Here is a 23047-nt window from a genome sequence, read left to right as displayed (position 1 = left end):
GCTAAATTACATGCGCAAGCATGGCCAGCACGCAATAGCGCAACATCGATACAACGAAAAGCTATCCAAAATTTACATTTTTACGTTTACATTTACGTTTATAATAAATACAATTTTTTAATAAAATAAGGTCAGAAGTAACAAAGTGAAGAACAAATATGCAAAATGCCTCAAGTGCACGGAAACAAAACACAAGCCAAATAGTTAAATCAGATAACCCAAAGTGATTTATAAATAAAATAAAATATAGAAATTATTAAAAGAACGAAAGTCATAGTTTAATTTGCCAGCTTTGTCTTATGTCGAAACAAAGAGGCAAGGCTTTATTAACATAGAGACCTCTTATGGACGTAAAGCCCGGTCACAGGGGTTTTTGGATTTATTAACGCATTTAAAAAATATTTATTGAAAGCTGCTACTTCACATATTATTTGCAGCATTATCATAATATGCAGTATATTAATATATTGTGAGAAAGCTGTTATATGTGAAATCAGATAATGGGCCCTATCTTGCACCCAGCGCAATTGACTTTGTCAGTGACGCATGTATCATTCGTATTTTGCGCCGGCGCACAGCAGGGTTTTTCCCTCCACAGATGCACGTCAGCAAACTAGGGAATGAACTTGCGCTCCCTGGGCGGTTCAGCGCAAAAAGGAGGCGTGTTGCGGCGCAAACCATCTCTTATGCTATTTTGCAGTTTCAAAAAACAATTGCGCTACTAACCAAAAAAAAACTAGTCTAAAGTCAGTGGCGCGTTGCGCGTGGTTCATTATGCTATTTTAAGGGCGCATGCTTGACCATAATGTATAGCGTGCACAACGCGCATACACTTTGCTTATCTAATCTACACAGATGCAACAGTTATTTTTGCAAATCATAAATTGTTACACTTAAAAATATTAATACACGAGATAAGGGGAATCATAGTGGTGAGCATTGTGGTGATAGTTTTTATTTATTCTCATGCAAATAACGATTAAAATATTTTCATAACTTTGTTGTGTGGCTGTATTACGTTTATTTTATGTAAATAATAGTTAAAATGTTTTCATAAGAAACCTTAATGTATATGAACTTGATTTGTAAGAGTACTTTGGGGTTGGACCTTGCTTGCGTTTCTTGGGTCCGATTTCAAAGCCCCCAAACCCTTTCAGCGGTGAGGGTGGACGCAGCGATGTCCTCTGCTGGCGTCAAGTCCTGAGGCAGATCCACCTCCCGTTACACGACGTGCCCGATTTATGCTGGCAAGCGTGGGATTCCCCAGTACAAGGACGTCGGTCTCCTCGGCTGTGAACCGCTCCTGGCGTGCGCCTGGTAAATCCGTCATAATAATAGCAACCCGCCATGGAACTTGCGCCCTTGCGTTTAAAGGGAATGTTGGCTAGCGTTCTGATTGGTTTATTTGACGTTACGCCCAAACCACACCTATGAATAATGAACCTACTTCAGACCAACCCCTTATTGATTTGCGCCCGGCGCAAGAGTTATTTCTCACGCCGGGAAAATAGCAACAGCGCCCAAGATCCGCCCACAAACTCACTTGCGCGTTGCGCTTCGCACTTGCGTTTCAGATCGTTAAAATAGAGCCCAATGTGTGCACCCATACGGCCAAAATTGAATGATCCTCATTTCATAACACATCTGCGACGATTCGACTATGAGATTGGTAGCCGAATCAGGCTTCTCCTATCGATGCATCGAATCTTCGACTATTCGGGGTCACCCCTAGTACACCGTAATCTTAACCTTAAAATTTACCCATTAAAACACATAATTGGAGGAATCCACCCTGAACTAAATATTTTGCATGACACTTACAAACTTGCGTTGGAAAATTCACCCCTCAATTTCCACAAATAGAGCATTTTTATTTTTTAAAGTGGGACTTTATCTTCAAGTTTTGGGACATCTAATTATAAAAATTAAGAGCATTAAAGTTGGATTTGTCAATTTTTGAAATAAAATTTAACTTAAAATTAAACATATCAAGGTTATATTTTTACAAAATGTTCTGTAGGATGATGATTTTATGCAAAAAATGTGACCCTGGACCACAAAACTAGTCACAAGTAGCATGGGTATATTTGTAGCAATATCCAACAATACAATAAATTGTATGCATCAAAATTATAAAATGTTTATGCCAAAATCATTAGGATATAAAATAGATCATGTTCCATGAAGATATATTTAGTAAATTTCCTGCCGCACAGTGGCGAAGCTACGGTTGGGCCAGGCCCGCCCACTTTGAGATTTGGCCCATCCAATCAGAAGGCCATTTTCCAGACAAATGTGTAAATAATTTAACAAAAATAAATAATAGTACTACGAAAAGACGTCTTATCACACTATAATTTCATATATGTAATAAAATTATAAATATAATTAAAATATAAAATATAAGTGCAAGTTTGCATGTTCAGGCAGTTTCGCAGTTTTCTTTTACCCTATTGGTGCACACGCTTGTCAACATGAAACGTTGAATATGATTCGTCAGTCATTAGTTCCGCCTACGCGCGATTGAACTGAATTTAAAAATAGTGAGTCGCATCAAGTTTAACAGCCTTTCTACAATGACATCTGCTGTTATCTGTTTACTTTTGGAGACAGAGACTATACATCACTCATGGAAATGTTGGATTACTGAGGACATCTTTTCAAACGTCAACAAAATGAAACGAGCACTTATTACTTTGATAATGACGTCATGCTGTGTTGAAAGACTGTTCTTCACCACATATTGTACAAAAACATATAACGTTACGCAGCTACGCTCATCGATGATAAATGCTCGTCTGAGAAATGTATTTCTGCTTTTCTTTGCGCGAAGGGACGTATTATGATCAAAGATATTGGACTTTGTTATTATGATCGAGACTTTCTCCATCTTTAACCAGAAGCCCCATCTTAGACTACAGTAGGACATGTAAAGGTGAGTTCAGACATTTTCGTAATGTTTATAGTGGTGTCATTACTATTTACAGAAGTCAGGAGTATTACTCCAGTCAACTATTTAGGGGGGCAGACTCTGTGTCGTGTCATATGCTGTATGATTTACTGTTGTTGGAATAAAATTTACACTTAAATGACAACACATGCAATTTTGTATTGCGCCATGTTGTTTGATGGCCATTTTCTCATTAAATAACAATCTCTCAAACGAGTTCTTTAGTAAAATCAAATCACTACCTGTTGAATCTGTCGTAGCCTATGACGCTTTCACGTCATGCATTTTGCTGACAAGGAATGGCATATCATTGTTCGGAATTACGTTCACGTAACATAATAACGTAAACTAATTCCGTTACTAATTCTATTGAGTTCTGTGTTTTCAAGTGGATTAATGATTTGGTGGGGCACTGCCCATAGACTGTATAAAACCGGTACAGCCTGCCCATATGCTGTAGACAAGCTGGTTGGTTATTTGTAAGTGGTTTTATAATTTTCCCCTTGAAACATTGTGATGCCTACATGGCATCAAGGTAACTTTGCTTAGGTAGCGTGCACACCAAAGCTTTTAAACGCGGCTGAAAACGCCTGGAGGATGCCGAATGCCACCTGTTTTTTCAGCCCAGCGCTTTGGTTGCTGTGATACTTGAGCTGTGAGCCGGTTGGTTGTTGTGATATTTGTCCCGCCTTCGTCCACTGTGATTGGACGGCCATGTGAGAACTTACATTGATGAGCTGAGCTTTTCACCCAAAGTGAAATATTTTTCGACCACAGCGCGGAAAAAAAACGGACAGCTGCTGGCTGTTTTGAAAAACGCCACGCTTCCATTGGGGAAAAAAACATACGCCGGCCACGGGCATACAAACTTTGTTGTGCACGACCCCCGTTTTTGTACATTCTATGCTTTGCCCACACTGTTTTATAAAGGCCCACCCACTTGAACATTTCTGGCTTCGCCACTGCTGGCGTAGATATAAAAATTTATATATTATTAGTAATGCATGTTGATAAGGACTTTTTTGACAACTTAAAAGGCTTTTATCTCAATTTTTTTTTTTTTGCACCCTCGGATTTCAGATTTTTAAATAGTTGTATCTCAGCCAAATATTGTCCTATCCTAACAGACCATACAAATTAATTCAGCTTTCAGATTATGTATACTCAACTTCAACTTCATTAAATAGACCCTTATGGCTGGTTTTGTGGACTAGGGTCACAAATAGTGAATTACAATAAAAGGACTTTAGCTGGGTTTTAACAGGGAGGGTCACATTATTTGAATGCCCCCACTCATTGTTTCTACAACAACCTATGTTTTTTTTTAATGTGTTTTAGTTCTTTTATATTATTGCTCATTTTGTCTTATTTTAAATGACTTATGTAGCATAATCTTAAGATCCTTTTGAGGTCCTGGTTGAGAAACACTGCACTAGAGACCCCTAAACCATCTGCCCACCGTACTATTATAAAACCTACACTGAAATCACAGAGTTTAAATAAATCAAAGGGGACCGAAAGCCATCGCAGTCATCCACTACTGCACCCTGACCGCATTTCAAACAAGCACTCCAGCATTGGCCTAAAACAGGAGCTTTAAAACGTCATCTGCACACCAGGCCAGCTGCAAACAATGAGTACTCTTGTGTTTCATTGGTGGAGAGGGAGTGGGAGGAGATTGGACCAATCAAATGATCAAGATCTCATTAAATGACACACCCTTTGACCTCCCTCTCATCACCCGTTGTAAGTTGGTGTGTGGTCTGATTTCTTCCTCTGAGAGTCTGATAATGAAGACTCATGTCCCACTCTCATGCTTTGTCATCTGACAATTTGGGTCGAGTTAATTTGGTGTTGTCTTATTACATTTTGCAGCAGAGGTGACAGAAGACACGTGAGCCACTCTAGAGGGCTTTCAGTGACCTAATTATTGTAGTAAATGTGATGTCAGCTTTGGGCAAACGTTCATACAAAGCACTCAAAACTAAATTCTAACAAAGAAATAACTGAATGTTTTAATTGCATAATACAATTCATAACTGGCACTGTTAATAGAGCATTAGCTTACGTTCTTAAAGCCCCGGTAGAGGATTTGAAGCTCTTTGCGAGAGAAGCGTGACTGAGCCTCCAGCTGTTCCAGAGCTTCTGGTCGATGCCGTACAGCAGAAAGCTCCAGCTCATCTTCGACACTATCTGTAGAGAAAATCAAAACATCTGCATTATGATCCAACTCTTACATCAGCGGCATAAATATATCATTTATTATTTAAACTCGGAGATCTTTTGATACAATGATACATTGAACCACTGGTGATGACTTCCCAAAAAATAGATGTAGTACAACATTTAATGACATTTTATCACATTTTTCCTTGTGTTCCTGTATAGCTCAATTTGTAGGTTGGGGGTTCAAAATACAATGCGGGGTTCACAGCAAAATCACCAGTGTTAAATATACACTCCTGGTGTATATATGCGTACCACCAGGTCTGTTGGTACCCATTTAAACACCAGCAGTGTACATTTAACACTGCTTGCTGTGTTATTTTCAATCCAGCGCTTTGCTTTGTAGGTTCAAATGTTAACTTTTTAAGGGGTAATTTGACCCAACGAGTTGGGTTCATCCCATTCCCCCCAAACCTGGGTTAAAAATAACCATGGATAAGAGTGTACTCATAAAATGTATACCTTGAATGCACAGTAAGTCGGTTTAAATTAAATCATCTGCCAGAAGCGTAAATGTAATTTTTGTTCAAAATTTCAACACAAATTGTTCATAAATTTGCTCGTGTTAAATTCTTAAAAAAATAGTGCTAAATAGTACTAAAAGCTTGTAATCATAATGGGGAACCATTTTTAACGCTACAAAGCACCTATACAGCACATATGTAGAACCATAAGTGGTGCTAAAGCAGGACAACACTGAAAAAAAATTATTCATTCAATTTACTAAATTTTTTAAGGTAAGTGGTGCAATCCATTTATTTAAGCTACATAAAAAAATAGGAAAAACACTTTTGTTTAAATGTAGCTTAAATAAATTGATTGCCAACACTTACCTTAAAAAATTTGTAAATTGAATGAATAATTTTTTTCAGCGTATAGACCATTTTGCAAGATGTAAACAACACTGGTCCAGAAGCACTTCCTGTTTCAGTTTTTTAAAGGTGCAGTGTGTAAATTTTAGCTGCATCTAGTGGTGAGGTTGCGAATTGCAACCTCACCACCTCACTCACTCACTGCTTCACACACTCCATTAAGGGCTTCTGTAGAAACATGGCGGCACAAAATGGTGACTTCCACGTAAGGGGACCCGCGGTGTATGTAGATAAAAACGTCTCATTCTAAGGTAATAAAAGCATAATGGTTCACAATAAAAAGTCTTTATACACCCCTGATAATATTGTTTTGTATATTATTTTGCATTTCTGTTAAGAGATCTTTCTAAAAATTATACACTGCACCTTTAACACTACATAAACGTTGGGATAAAATACAAGCAACAGAACATATTACTGAATCAAAAAGTTAAACAAACATCTTTAAGATATTTTTATATGTGAAATAAAGAAAACGGTTAAAAACCGAAACATTAAGGGGCTGTGTACACCAAAACTTTTACGCCCGCGGCCAGCGCATGTTTTCAATTGTTTCCAATGGAAGCTCGGCGTTTTTCAAATAAGCCAGCAGCTAGCGGGTTTTTTCCGCGCTGAAAACCGGCGCTCGGCGGTTTTTACGCGCTCGGCGCTGAGCGTCGAGAGTTGAAAGAGATTCAACTTTGGGAGAAAAGCTCCGCTCGTCAATGTCAGTTCTCACACGGCCGCCCAATCACAGTGGAGGAGGGGCGGGACATTTCCACAGCAACCAACCGGCTCGCAGCTGAAGTGTCACAGCTATCAAAGCGCTCAGCTGAAAAAAGGTGGCACTCAGCTGAAAAACAGCTGCCATTCGGCGTCCTCAAGGCGTTTTCAGCCGCGTTTAAAAGTTTTGGTGTACACAACCCCTTAGTGTTTCTGGACCAGTGTTGTTTACATCTTGCAAAATGGTCTATAACACCACTTTTGGTTCAACTTACTGTAGCACAATATGGTGCTACATAGGTTCTACATATAGGTGATGTTTAGCACTAAAAATGGTTCCCCTATATGATTACAAGCCAGTGAACCACTTTTAGTGTTTTTTAGCACAATTTTTTAAAGTAGAAGAACCATATTTTGGATTTATGGTTCCATAAAGAACCTTTAAAAGGCACATATTACGGAAAATTCACATTTACAAGGTTTGGACATAAATGTGTTGGCAGTGTGTGAACACAACCACCCTAAAATGAAAAAAAAATCCACCCTCTTCTTCTTTTTTAATCCCCATTAAACTAAAGCAGTCTCATTGGACATGGCGTTTTGATTCTCATGATAATGTGATGTCAAACGGATAAAGCCCCGCCCACAGCCACTGACTGGTTAATTTGACCCAAAAGCTAAAATTAAATTTTATGTAATGCAGCTAAAGATGCTATTGTCACAGGACTAAGATCTATTTCTATCCAAGAGCGCTCAGTGTCTGATGGTAAGGGAGTGAGAAGCAGCAGCTCATTTGCATTTAAAGGTACCCACCAAAACAGTGCTCCCACCCAAACAGGGGTATTTCAGACATGCTTAAACAAATAATCTGTGAGATATTTTAAGCTAAAACTTCAAAGAAACAGTCTAGGCACACCTGAGATTTATATTACATCTTGTAAAAATTGGCATAATATGTGTCCTTTAACATCTGAAGTAGCTTTTTGCATCACAAAAGGAACCAAATTATGTGGCATCACTGTTAAGAACCTTTTAGCACATTCATTTTAAGTGTACCTGTAAATATAATGATGTGCTTTCCATCTGAGGCTGACAGCGTACTGAAACACATCTCAATTCAAACACACTCTGTTTAAAAAACCTGTTCACAACATCTTCACAGACTTCTGGCACCTCACTGTCTCAGTCTCCTTAGTCTGCAAAAGCTTTCAGCTCATATTTAAACCCCATTAATAGCCATATTCAAATACACAAGCTTAGTAACATCCAATATGACCCGTGCTACACATTATTTACACCCCTAGAGCTTAAATAATCAAAAACTCTCCAGCAGCCAATAAAATGTCCGTCGACACGGTCTCCTAGCATTAGTCAATGAATGGTGATGTGTGCTGTTGTGAGACAAAGAGACACATACATTATTGTGACACCTGAAGCGTGGAAGACTAATGGCTGACATATGACCCTGTGATCCAGAGACGTCTCATCAGCCATTCGCCAGACCATACTGACATGCATACCAATATCCAAAGTTTGGCTTTTGTCATCTTAAAACCAATTCTCCAGACATACAGTACAGTGATCACATACAACAGAGTAATCCTACTGTAAATATTGACTGACTGCTGCAAGTATTTCAATAGGATTTCTTGGCATCTACAAAAAAGGTCAAAAAGTGGTCTATTACCTAGTATGCATTTGCATCTAAATAGTTCATTTTAGTACCTCAAAGGTACATGTAGTACCAAATGTATACATATATGTACCTAAATGGTACATTTTAAGACATTTTTAAAGGGTACTGGCCCAGTGATAGCTAGGGACCATTTTTCTGACAGTGTATTCAACATTATTGATAATTGTTCATCATTAGAAATAAAACATACTGCGAAACAATAAGCACCAATTTTATTTGTTGGATTAAGCATTTAAAGGGACATTCCTTTTTTGAAAATAGGCTCATTTTCCAGCTTCTCCAAGTTATTAGGACTGTTGTATGAAAGCAAAAATATGTATAAAAGCTATTTTTATGTACTTACACCTTTTAATGTTCTGCAAATGCTCTATGAATATAAAACATACAGTTTTGGGGGGATGTCTGAGCAACCAGGCTTTACCAAGATGTTCAAAGAATATATAGCACAGAGAATGGAGCCGAGGGCACTGGTAGTTGGAGTTAATAACATCTCGAGTAAAATGCACAGCAGCTTAGGCTTGAGAACAGATGGCTGTGGGTTACACTAAAGAAGATGAAAAGAACAAAAGATAAGAGAAAGAATAAGAAATGCAGAGAACATGAAATTGATAAGAGAGGACAAAATGACAAGATGGATACAGAGGAAGACTCGGTTTGAAAAAATAACAGATGAACCCCGAAAAAATGCTTTAGTGAGGAATTAAACAAGATATTGAAGTGTTTTGAAAGAAGACTTGCTTTGAATACTGATGGCCGGCTTTTTTGCAGAATAGCACGGGAAGAACTTCTTGAGCCGTGCTTTAACTCCACGCCCGCTGCCGTTCTTATTGCAAGCGTTACCTAGGAGATACAGCGTGAGGGTGACCGCGGTAACCAGGCTGGACAAGAGCATCATGCTGACATGATGAGGTGGGGATGTGTAAGTTCATGCAAGAGGTTTTCACAGGTGCAGATCCAGGATCAGTTTTAAGGATTGACTAAATGTTAATTCTCTTAAATGGATAATTAGAAGAATCATATTTGATCCTACAACAGCACATACATGGGCGAGTGAGTGCAGAATTGGACAACTGCTATGCAAAGGCACTTTCTTGGGCTTTGTGAAGGCAAGAAAGTGCTAGATGGGTTTGCCATAACCCCCCCCCCCCCCCAAAAAAAAAAATAGAGGAAGAGCTTTCTAATGAGCAGATAAAGTTGCTTTCAACTGGTGTGAACTTTTAATAAGTACAAAACACAGTTTTAATACAGATCACGCATCATGCTTACATAGCAAATATATTCTGTGGGGAATTCGGGAGTTGTCTCAAGGGCTACAAGCGAGGTCAATGCAGCTCCATCTTGACAACATTGTGAAGGCTACACACTCTGTGTTCTGCATGCTAACAACGTGGCAGTTTGAGCAGCTGTTTATAATTATAATCAACAGCATGACTTTAATGAAATAAAGTCTAAATTAAAAATCTGGTCTGCTTTCATCTTAGATGTGCTCTTTGAAATGTACTACATGAGTCCCTACTGGCCATCCTTGAATATGAATGTTCATGTTTATAGATGGTTTTGAGGAAGGGGTCTTATACTTAAAATGGGCTACCTCAGCAGGTGAAGTTCTCCATTGGGGGAAGAATAAATAGATTTACTGTTTACTACACTACACTGTAAAAAAAAATATTTTGTGGCTTCATAAATTTAACTAAATAAAATGAGTAAATTCTATTTAAAAAAATAATTCTTGTTTTTTATCTATTTTTTTGTGAAAAAAAACACAAAACGGTGAGAAATTAATGATCACATTATTTAAGAAATTCAACAAAATTTTATCATGCAAAATTTTTAAGAATGAAAATAAATTAATAATTTTGGGTTGAAACTACTAGCAAATATAACTAACTAGGCAGTGGACTAAAAATAATAAGCTATTTTCTTTAAAAATATAGTGCATATTTTTTGCATCCACTTGCTTAAATTGCTTAAAATTCCAAATAAAACGTAAAAAATTGCAAAAGCTTAAATTGCTTAAAATTCCACGTAAAACTTACCTAAAAAATTGCAAATGCTTAAATTGCTTAAAATTCCACGTAAAACTTACCTAAAAAAATGCAATTGCTTAAATTGCTTAAAATTCCATGTAAAACCTACTTTAAAAAATTGCATTTGCTTAAATTGCTTAAAATTCCAAGTTAAACTTACTTTAAAAAAATGCAATTGCTTAAAATTCTATGTAAAACTTACTTAAAAAATTGCAATTGCTTAAATTGCTTAAAATTCCATGTACAACTTACTTTAAAAAAAATGCAATGGCTTAAATTGCTTAATATTCCATGTAAAACGTACCTAAAAAAATTGCATTTGCTTAAAATTCCAAGTAAAACTTACTTAAAAAAATTGCAATTGCTTAAAATTCCATGTAAAACTTACTTAAAAAATTGAAATTGCTTAAATTGCATAAAATTCCATGTAAAACTTACTTTAAAAAATTGCAATTGCTTAAAATTCGATGTAAAACTTACTTTAAAAATTGCAATGGCTTAAGTTGCTTAAAATTCCATGTAAAACTTACTTAAAAAATTGCAATTGCTTAAATTCCTTAAGATTCCATGTAAAACTTATTTATGTGGATGCAAAAATTATGCATATATTTATTTTTATTTTTTTTGTAAATCCAGCGTATAATTTTTTGTCAGTGAATGCTGTAACTTTTCTTAAGGATTAATGCTGTCTTGTTTGTTGTTGTAAACTACAGTTGTGTGTTTACATTTATGTTTTGGCCCTGCCATAAACTAAGCTATATAACCTTTTTTAGACAAACGTTTTTTGAGATAGTGTCAGAGAGGCAAAAGTTACAGATTGCACATTTAATCGTTACAAAATACAGGACAGCATTAAAAGCCTAGATAGTCCTAGATTAAAATAAATGTAAGAGCTGTCCAAACTGAAAACACCTTGCACTAACATATCTTAAAATACATCAGTGCCCTTTGTTTTGCCTCAAAATGCCCACAAGTAATGTTTTTAGTAAGGCATTTTGGTTCCTAATTAAACTTAGTTCTGGTTTAAGATAATCCCTGTCTGGGAAACCACCCCATGGTGTTACCACGACTTACTGATCACAAATAGCATTCAGGATCTGAGTTTTGAATTGTATTGACACCACTGATAAAATCTGGTGAATGTCTACTGTATGAAGAACATCAGTGAGGCTGACCCAGAACTGCTAAAGCTCACATTTCTAGAAGAAGAGGTCGCTATCCACCACAAACTACACAAAAGAGACACTAATGGAGTAGGTGTCTAAGATTGAGGTTCTGTTCTGGGCAGAAAAACTTTTTGGCAGATAGTGGCACCCCCTCGATGGAATTTAGATTTTTGGGTAAACTATTTCTTTTGATGGACCTATATATGTCAAAAAAAACCTTTAGAGGAGAAACGTTGAATTCTCATTCATAAAGTCTTGGGATTTTCTTTATATATGCATGAGCTGCACAAAAAGTTTATATAGTGTAAAGCTGAAAGTACAAAACATGCCATGCAGGAAAAATGACTCTTTTCTACAATAAAATAATCATTTAACTCTAAGAATTAAAGCATTACATAGCAGTCACTTTAGTCGGAGAGAATATGCCAAGGTAAATGTAAATGTAATAATAATAAAACATTATTTATGAATATTTCATGCTTATTTCATGCCTGATGGTCATGTTGCATTATTGCCATTCTCAGGAAGATTCTTGTTGAGGTAATCATAACTTAAATGGTTAGTTCACCCCAAAATGACAATTTGTTTAAAAATCACTTAAGGTACATTAACATTATAAGCGACTTTGCCGCTGTGTGTTGCTGGTCTCTTTCAATGAGGTTGTTAGGAGGCGTGTCTAAATCTGGTTGTAATGAACAAATGAGTACCGTCCACTCCAGTAACTGATGAGAGTCAGATGACATAAATTCCCCGGCTTCGTTCTCAATGGTAGTTGCTCCCGAAGATCGCTCATGAATTGCATAACGTCAAACTTTTCTCAACTTTGTCGCAGGACGCCAACGGTCCCTGACGCTCATTTCACCGGAAGTTGGCAAGCTTTCATTGAAATCAAAAAGATTGCGTCGCTCTGCTACTGCTACTACTATATGCAGCTTTACCCCTGTGTCGTTTTAAACCACCAAGTCCTTTGATTGTCTTTTTAGATTTTTTTGATGAAAACCAAGAGGCTTGTGACTGTCCCATAGACTGCAGTTTAATTTTCACAATTCTTTTCCCAGAAAAGAATCAAAGACATTGCCAAAAAGGTCCATGTTCCATCAGTGGTTTAAAGGGATAGTTCGGCCAAAAATGATATTAAACCCATGATTTACTCACCCCCAAGCTGTCCGAGTTGCATATGTCAATCGTTTTTCAGACAAACACATTTTCGGATATTTTAGAAAATGTTTTAGATATTTCAGTTGATTAAATGTAATGTTACGGGGTCCATGACCTTTCAAGTCCAAAAAAAGTGCGTCCGTCCTTCACAAAATAAATCCAAACGGCTCCAGGATGATAAACAAAGGTCTTCTGAGGATATATGCGGTGTTGTTGTAGAAATATCCATATTTAAAACTTTATTAACGTAAATAACTACCTTCCGGTAGCGCCAGCGAGTCACTGTCTATTCCGTCTGTCTTAGTACACGATATAACTACAGTCAAGTTTTAAATAGGAAAAATATCTAAACTCTTAGTTTTTTTTAGCGCAATGCTAATGGTCTTATCAGATTCAATGTATTGTGCTAAGCTATGCTAAAAGTGCTAGCGCCAGACCCGGAGTTCAACTGAATGGATTTCAAAATGGTAAAAATCAAATGTTTAACTCTGGGGAGTTAAAAAATGAGCATATTTAAAAAAAGTGGAGTGTCCCTTTAAAACCAAGAAAACTCCAACTGCAGACTGACTGAGACTTCAGTCAAAAAGATGTAAAGTGACAGATCAGCTCTGATGCGGTCATCATAGATTCATTTGCACCCACTCAGCAATGACTTAACCACCCATAACACCTCATATCAATGCCCTACAATCACTTAAGACACTAAACTTTCAATAACTGAAACTTTAATATCAACTATGCATACAAAATATATTGCTTTTAATGGAACAAAGCCTGGAATTGTAATGTGGTTTGGTATATTACGACATCTGGATAGTTTCATTCTTTCAAGCTTTTCAAGTCCAGTGTGATTTTACAACTCATTTTATGACTTCCTGCTGGCACCCATCAGTTTTCTCTGTGTTTCTCCACATCTATAATGTATATGCACCTCAACCCAGACAAGTGAAGTTATATGAGCCTGCACACAGGTTTCTGTTCGCAGCTAACTGCACCTCAGACACCTCAGCCTTTACTATTTCAGTCTGCTCGCAGACATGACCACCTGCTTGTGGCAACAGAAATGCAGTCTTAAAAAGAAAGGGAAAAAAGGCCATTGCCCAAAGAGACTACAAGTCAAATATGATAAGAACGGCTACTAGTGTTACAAATAAAATAACACCCAAGTGCTCAACTAGAGGATATTAAAAACTACTCTATCATGGACGTTGACAAGGTCATAAGTGTGAAGGCAATGCATGTTCTTACATATGCAGAATGAGACATTATCTGTCAGGAACAAGTGTTTCTTATAATAAGCAGAATAAAACAAGAAGCGAAAATAATAAAGTCTCTTATAATAAAGCAGAGAGGAAGTCACAGGAGAATACGGGGTCAAGGGGCAAGAGATACATCAAACAATGCAATAGCACAGATGGTTATAAAGGACTTTAAAGGTAAAGTAAACACTATGGACAGCATCTACAGTATGCTACAACATGCTCTCTGAATAGGATGTACACTTGAAGGAGGCTTATATATGGTATATATAGGATACTTTAAGCATGAAAGTAAAACTGACTCATTTATATTCAACTAGAAAGTTTATTTGGCAACACTTTTTAAAAGCTCTTATGTGACTCCTCTCTAACCACCTCCACCTGTTCATCTTTACTGGGAATACTGTGACCAGTAATTGACAGCATTTGCAGATGTGCTGGAATGAAGCACTCAGCATCTGCTCCGTTCCAAGATGGACTTCAATATGTTTCTGTGATTTTACCGAAACGCTGATATCAGGCACCTTTGCAGGTAATGATGCAGAAAATGACAAAATGCTAGTGACAGATGGTCAACAACATTGAGATTGACTTTCAATTTCAGTGACTTCATTGCAACCATAACCAGAAGCATTTTAGCTGCTAGATGAATGCAAGTAAATGTAAAATAAACATAAAGCATTTATTTTCTTGAAAATATTTGAAGCTCATTCTAGACATCTCAATATTTTCTGCTATCTGAGCTTAATGTATAAGCATACATATAGTGCATATATACATATGAAGAGCTTTGATGCAAAACCCTCTGACACAGCATGTTGCGAATGAGCACACTGCAAAAAAATAACTTTTTTACTTAGCATTTTTGTCTTCAGTACAAATTTCAAAAAATTATCAAACAATTAAATCATGATGAGCAAAATGACAAGCATGTTACAACAAGTACAAAAATCTGCAAATGGGGTAAGAAAATGTTTATTGAATTGAGTGTTTAAAAAAAGTTTAAGATATAAGACCCCATTTGGCAGAATTCTTTTTTTTTGCTTGTTTACTTAAATTTACTTAAATTTGATGGTTTTTTGTCTTTAAACTATACTTATTTTCTTAGGTTATTTTGCTCATCAAGAAAATGCATCTTAATTTAAATTTTTAGATATTTGTGCTTAAAAAGAAACAAAAAAGTCATTTTTTGCAGTGCAATTCCAGGCTCTTATGTTTAGGTTCAGTAATAGTGGCAGTCGGTGACTTCTTTTTCGAGGGCGCACAATGCAAAGCTTGTCAAAACATGTATTTTGCCCATCATGTGTGTAGCTCGTCATGTAAAAATATGTGTTCGGGGCGTCATGTGAATCTTTGTCCATCACGCATCATGTCAAAATACATGCCTGCTGCAGACGCTTCAAAGAAGTTAATGATAAAAAGAAATGCTCACGTTTGCCAAATACTCACTTAATCTCATGTGTAATCAGAGTTTAGTGTTTAGTTTGTGTCTTGCGAGTATTTTTTAAATGTGAGCATCTCTTTTATCCACAAGTTTCCTGCGTCCCATGAGACCTTGTGTCAAAAGTGGGTGCATCTTTCCATTTAAGCCACTGACTTTGTTTATTCCGGTTATATGTACAACCACGAAAAGCAAATGTTGTCCCTGAGCCCCGTAACGACATCTCTCATAAAGGTTTGCAACTTTAAATAGTAAAAAAGTTATCCGAAAAACACCTAACATGTTCGCTATGCAGCACACAAAATACTACTGATATACTTCTTCTGCCGCCTCAACGGAAGTTTTACCCACTTTCTTTTTTACAGTAACGCCCACCGGAAACTTGTGAATATAAACCCTTCTCGCACCCTTTATATTTTCCCTATTACGCAGTGCTCGAAAACAGTGCCCTGCTATTGAAAGTTACCAAGAGGACTATTTTCAGCAGTGCGTAATATCACTATGCCTGCTGCAGTCATGTTACGGCAGCAAAGTCCTTGATTATTATGCCAGAATGAGAGTATAGTTCCTAGCCATATCTGCCTAGAAAATCGCAACTTTTAATTTTCTGTCCGTCTTAGTACACAATGTAACTACAGAAGAGTCAAGTTTTAAATAGGAAAAATATCAAAACTCTTTGGATATTTTTTTGCGCAATGCTAATGGTCTAATCAGATTCAATGGATTATGCTAAGCTATGCTAAAAGTGGTACCACCAGACCCAGAGATCAGCTTAATGGATTCCAAAACGGTAAGAATCAAAGTTTTAACTCTAGGGAAGCTGGAAAATTAGTATATTTTCAAAAAAGTGGAGTGTCCCTTTAACAGAATAAAGAAACTCATACAGTTTTAAAACAACATGAGGATGAGTAAATGATGACAGAATTTTCATTTTGGGGTTAACTCGTTAAGTATATGTTATAGATCAGATAAACTGCTTTGGTTTGTATTTTCCAAATATGTTTGTCAGATGAATAAGCGTCTTAGCTCTTTCCTATTTTGCTGCAATACATGGTAATATTGTGGGTGAATAGCTGTCTCTTTTCATCTGTAATGGCACCTATTAATGTCAACATCAATATCAGAGGCGGTCCATCTCTGTTACAGGTCACCGCTGTGAGATGTGTGTTTCGATGGGAATAAAATGAAGAGCCAAGGTTCTCCTTTTTGTGTTTTTCCAGACAGATTCATCAATTCAAACTGCAACCCAAACATGACATTACAATTCCCTGTTACGACTCACACTGGTTGTGGATGAATCTGTTTAAGACCACTGATGACCAAAATAATGCTATTTCACAACCCTAATGTACTATGTACCTGCATGGCATGCCATCTAGGTAATGCAAAAGATGTTTTTAAGAAAACATTTGTCGGTAGATATCTGTTTACATACTATATAAGCTTTTCATGATAGCTGATTAAAAGATCAGATAGCAACAATCAAAATAAAATACACATGGCCATTAACACAAAGAACTAATGTTTCTTAAAGGAGTAGTCCACTTTATAGATGGGGCCCATTGACTTACCATAGTATATTTTTGTCCTACTATGAAAAGTCAATGGACCCCATCTTTAAAGTGGTCTACTCCTTTAACATTACAAACACTGCACTCAAAAAAACGATTCCTGGCAATATTTACTTTTAAGTATTTGGATCATTTAGATTTTATTTAAATACTCGTTTTTTAAAATATATGTAATCCGATTTATTAGAATATATATAAATCTGTTCAATTTAAAAACTATTAGATTTAATCAGTTAAAATGTATGAATATGAATTAAATAAATCTAGCCGTGAAACAAACCGGATAAATTCTATGAGATTGATTTACATACAAGTGTCAGGAAACTGACTTTAGCAGAAGCGGAAATGACGTCTATTCACACTCCAGTCAGGAGGTGGCGCCAAAATCAAAAACAGACGCTACAGCACATGGACTTCGCCATTTTGCATTGGACTGGATCGTCATCTCACTAGTTTACGATCGCCAAATTGTAGGTGAGTAAAGTTAACAAGTTTGATGTGATTATCTAAAATATAATTGTCTGTTGTTTAATTACATGTGTGACGCGTTGCATGTTTCAGAGTAAAATACACCTCACTACACAGATGGTTTGTTGGAATTTAAGTTACCCTGCAGTGTCTGTTGCTTTTATTGGTTATTTTTTGTGGTTTAATGTTTGAATCCTAAGAAATAAATAAAGTCATAGGCTACTGGAGACTTATCAGAATAAAATAATCATATAATCTCTGTGACTTTATTAACAAAAGAATGTTACAATTATACTATGTTGTTGAGTGCATTGTGTGTCTAATTAAAACTTTTTTTTTTTACAGATACAGCATCATTTCATCGTCTATATGATGGGACAACCTGCTAGACAGGGTATGTAAGTTATGCTACAAAGATATTGATTTCTGATGCAAAGCTGGATTTTCATCGTTGCAGTGTCACATGATCATTTAGAAATCATTTTAATATGATGATTTATTGTCAATATTGGAAACAGGTGTTTTTTCCAATAAATGCAGTCATGATAAGCATAAGAGACTTCATTCCAAATTTCACCGTTAGTGTACACACATACTGGGACACAATATTTCTGAAACAGAAAAATACATACTCTTCGTCTTACAAAATCTTTATCTGTCTCTATAAAAACTATTATCTACATAAAATATTGTTAAAGAAAATCATTAAATATTGTGTTTTTTTGTCTTGTTCTAGTTGAAGACATCTGTATCTACCTCAAAGAAGGCATGGAGAGACACATTAAAGAATATGTGGTAAGTGTATGTCAACCTACTCTATTTTTATATCTATCTATTTATATGTATGTGTATGGGTATGTGTGTGTATATAAATATCTTATGGATAACTAGATGTTTAAACAAGGTGATTATCTGTTTTCAGGTCTTTTGATGGTTTTGTGACTAATGTTCTATTATTTTACACATTTGAATCAGTCTACATATTTTAAATATCAGAGTTTGTAAAACAATTTGCCTGCACATTTTTGAAAATTTCACTTTGACTGCTATTGGGACTGATTTTTTGTTGTTCTTCTCCAGAATTGTGAAATTGGTGAGTTGGGAATTGCACAGACAGTGGAAGTTTTGGAAAACCTACTTGGTGTCACACATGGGTGTGAAATTACTTTTTGGACTCATTTATGCACTTAAACTGAACTACCAGAAGAACCTCAGGTGCACCTTTGACCTTTCAAAAAATCCTAATGGAACTGGACTTGATACAACCAAGCAATCACTGAAAGATGCTTCAGTGAATACCTGACAGACACGCTGATGCATCCCCCTCAAAGTGGGTACATTTTTGTACATTTACAAGTGAACTTTTTAACATTAAAGGAATATTGCACTTTCATTAAACAAAAATACTGATAATTAACTGTCTGTCATCCAAGATGCTTGTCTTTTTTGTTCAGTCGGGAAGAAATTATGTTTTTTGAGAAAAACATTCCAGGATTTTTCTTAATTTAATAGACCTTATTGGACCTCAACAGTTATGTTTCAAAGCAGCTTTAAAGGGCTCTAAACGATCCCAACCGAGGCATAAGGGTTTTATCTATCCAAAAGATTATCATTTTTGGCAAGAAAACTTTTAAAACACAACAACTTGTCTTGCATTATCCATGTGACACACAGTGCGACATTGTGTACTACGTAATAAATGTTTACACATCACAAATGTGAAACGCACATTTGTTGACCATTTTAAATAATAAACGGACCCAAAGACATTAATTAGTATCATTTCACATTCAACAACATCTGAACGCTCCTGTTTCTCCTCGCTTGTAAACACTGGAACGGTAGTTTCAGTTATGTCATGCTAGTGTGTCACACAGCTAGTGCAAAACGTTGTGATTTAAAAGTCCTCTTTTATTTTTATTTTTGAAAATGACAATCGTTTAGCTAGATAAGACTCTTATGCCTTATTTGGGATAATTTAGAGCCCTTTTAAATCTGCATTGAAACCGTAAACTTGAGGTCGAATAAAGTCTTAAATTGAGAAAAATCCTGGAATCTTTAACTCAAACTTTATTTCTTCTTGACTGAACAAAGAAAAACATAAACATATGGGGTTAGAAAATTATCGGGATTTTTGTTTTATTAAATTGGAATATTGCTTTAACAATTTTAAAAGTTAAAAGGTTTTGAAAAATGTAACTGATGTATATCTAACATGTAATTAGAGATGCATGAAAATTGTTAATGGCACACAGCCACTCAAAACACTAAGCCATGTGCCATTTTTTTTTCTTACCACCCAATCATTCTAAATTATTATTATTACATCATGTCACAGATTTCTGAAAATGTTAAAGTAATGTTGTTGTCACTGATTTATGTCTACCTCGAGTTTTACAGGGTTTTTTGTATTTCTGCAGCCTGTTTGCTCAAAATGTTTGCACTTATTTGTGGAATGAGGTTGATTGTGGCTGAAATGTCTGAGACACACTTATTTATTTATTTTTGCACACAATACGAGGTGTATAAGCCATGGCTGTCATGCTAGTTGTTAGCTGCTCGTTTTTGCTGCCTTATGAGTAATGCCTTGAAGTATTAAATAAATTGATTGAATGCAAAACCAAGTGGTCTGGCTGCTCTTCTTTTTTGTGTTTTTTTGTTATAGCATATTGTGATTTAGGGTGAATGGAGGAGGAATATATAAATGTATAAATGGTTTATTAGTAAGAAACTTAAATGTAATGCATTTTAAGTGAATTGGGTTTATTAATAAAGAATACATAATCCATTTTTTTAATGCATTTAAAACACATTGGATTAAGTAAAACTATTACATAAATTTTACTGGTTTCATTTACATATATCTAAAAAATATCTATCATATAAAGTTTATTTGTCTTTTTTAGATTAGAAGTATGTAAACCAAATGGATGGAAATGTTACATGTAATCAAAATACATAAATCTTATGAATTAGGCCTAAATATTTTTTTGAGTGTGGTAGCGCTAGAACAACAACCATAAATCATTTGTAAATGAATTCACTCGACAACAATCTGAAATGGCAGACATTGCTGTGTAATAACTAGGATTTTCAACAAATGTATAAAAGCCAACACAAATACAATCAGCTGTGCTCTAAAATGGATCAGTTTGATAGCACAGCTGAAAGTATTGGGTTTTATACATTTGTAGAAAATCGAGTGATCAGCCCATGCATGGAGACAGGGTTTGGTACAAAGTGACAGTCATTTCTGGCAATTTAGTTTGAAGAGTTTGAAGAGAGGATAAAGCCTAAAGCAACTCCTTGTGATCATGTGCTCAGAAAAACTATATCCCGACAGGCTATTTTGCTTCAGTGAGCTTTAAAGGCCCATGTTCAAAGCTATGCTAAAACAATATAATACAGGACCACTGAAAAGTCAGACTGAAAGTGCAGCATAACAAGGTCTCTACTGCTATTATTCAGTCAGTTTTTTCCCCAAGAGACGTCTGTGCGGCTGTATAAAATCTTTAGGGAAAAAGTCTTGCTGAGAGGTCACAGAGTCAGTTTATGAAGGAGGCAAGAAAAAGGCATATTTTAGAAAACACGACAATTTGGCATGTGCATGAAAGTCTTTGATATAAAGCTTGGTCACTGCATAAAATGTGACAGGGTATACTTTAATTCACTATAAACAATATTTTTTCTGCCTTAAATGTGCATTGTTTAACATTTAGAAGGATCTATTGACAGAAATGCAATTTAATATACACAACTATATTATCAGTGGTGTATAAATACCTTGTTACCTGAAACTGTAAAACCAGTCAACTTAACTCAAACCATTTAAGGAAACCGGTTGCCTTAAACCATTTAAGTTTTAAAACACATACATTTAAGTACTGTGAACTTGAGTCATTTGCAATTATACACTTATATTTAAGTAGTGCGAACTTAAAGGACAAGTTCGGTATTTTACACTTAAAGCCCTTTTTTCAGATTGTTTATGGTGAAATAGAACGGTTTTGACTGAAATTTCGACATATGCGGCTGCCCCGAGAATTTTTGGGTGTTTGTGTTTCAGCTCCTACCTTTACAATGGGTTTAATGGAACAATCCTTCGTAAAATGCATTAAACTTTCGTTTACAAAGACGTGAAACTCACCGAGTGGTCAGGGGTGTTCACTGATTTGCTCACACAAAAATCGCTGCAAAAGACGCATTCCAACAGGTTTTATCGTAGTTTTTGCCAACTCCATTGACTTGTATTAGTTGTGCTGTGAGGTACGGTATTACTCCGCGCCGGGAACTTTGTTTCTATTCTTGCAATTGGCAATGGCGGATTAGCGCCACCACCTGGGCTGGAGTGTCTATTATTCAAGCTCTAAGCGGAAGAATGTACAGGTGTGAGGCGTTTGAAAAAATAGGTCCACAAGTTAACAACGAATGCTAAAACAGCTGTTGGAAAGCATCTTTTGCAATGAGTACCAGAATGAGAGCCATATCTGCCTTCGGTCTTAGTACACGATGTAACTACAGAAGAGTCAAGTTTTAAATAGGATAAATATTGAAACTCTTTGGTTATTTTTGAGCGTGATGCTAATGGTCTAATCAGATTCAATGGATTATGCTAAGCTATGCTAAAAATGCTACCGCCAGACACAAAGATCGGCTAAATGGATTACAAAACTGTAAAAATCAAATGTTTATCTCTAGGGGAGATATGAGTACATTAAAAAAGTGGAATGTCCCTTTAAAGATATCAAGGTTATATTTTAACATAATGATCTTTATCTTGTGTACAATACAGTAAATCACCCAAAAGTGACTTAAGCTGGGTCACATAACTACTATTAACAAATATCCTACTGGTATTACATTGCTAAATGCCTACGTAACATGCTCTATAAATATTGTAATCAACATTGTCCATAAAAAACAGGGAAGTCTGTGACTACAAACCATATAAATACCTACAATATAGTAACTTTAAGTGCAAAATATAAACTATATTGGATAGTTTGATGGGTCACAGTTTGGTGAGTCACTGTATACGGCTCTATGAATTACATCAATTGTGTTTTAAACTCGTTCTGTGCAACTAATTAATGAATACAGTGTTTAAAGTGATATTTTGATACCCTGAATGAAAGAGTATTGATTTACTGAAGTGAATAATTAGCCTTACAATTGGCTGCAGTTACAGACGGTCCCCTGGTATCCCACGCACTGCCACAATGTTTCCCCAACCATTTCTTCATAGTGGTGAACATGCTATAATTAAAGAGTCGGCTCTCCTGGCACCATTTCCAGTGTGACAATATGATTTATGTGCTGCTCATTGTAAAAACCTGATAAGCAATTATGTACGAAAAGGTTATTCGGTGTAAATTCTGGAGGAATACAATGGCGCTAAAGGACAAAGTCAAGGAGCAGATGAATTACGTACAATCAACTATCAGAGATCTTATTGTCTTTGATGGGATACATCATCAACACGCCTTTGTGTCTCTGAGAGACTCCTTGTAC

General features: G+C 36.0%; 1 protein-coding gene and 1 long non-coding RNA gene across 8 annotated transcripts in view; one reads left to right on the top strand and one right to left on the bottom strand.

Moving 5' to 3' along the window:
* kcnip4a (potassium voltage-gated channel interacting protein 4a) overlaps window positions 1-23047 on the bottom strand; it is a 205733-nt gene that overhangs the window by 10099 nt on the left and 172587 nt on the right. For all 7 annotated transcript variants that reach the window (XM_065288913.2, XM_065288915.1, XM_065288908.2 and 4 more), the window contains one exon: window positions 5019-5143. In XM_065288913.2, coding sequence (XP_065144985.1) covers window positions 5019-5143 — 125 coding nt within the window. The remainder of the gene's footprint in view (window positions 1-5018; window positions 5144-23047) is intronic.
* Window positions 17879-19471, top strand: LOC135778900 (uncharacterized). The gene is made up of 3 exons (XR_010544645.2): window positions 17879-17930; window positions 18273-18331; window positions 18617-19471. It is a non-coding gene; the product is annotated as an uncharacterized lncRNA (long non-coding RNA).

This window comes from Paramisgurnus dabryanus, chromosome 2 (assembly GCF_030506205.2).
Source record: "Paramisgurnus dabryanus chromosome 2, PD_genome_1.1, whole genome shotgun sequence".
In the NCBI taxonomy this organism is placed as follows: Eukaryota; Metazoa; Chordata; class Actinopteri; order Cypriniformes; family Cobitidae; genus Paramisgurnus; species Paramisgurnus dabryanus.
This window is presented reverse-complemented; position numbering and strand designations above follow the sequence as displayed.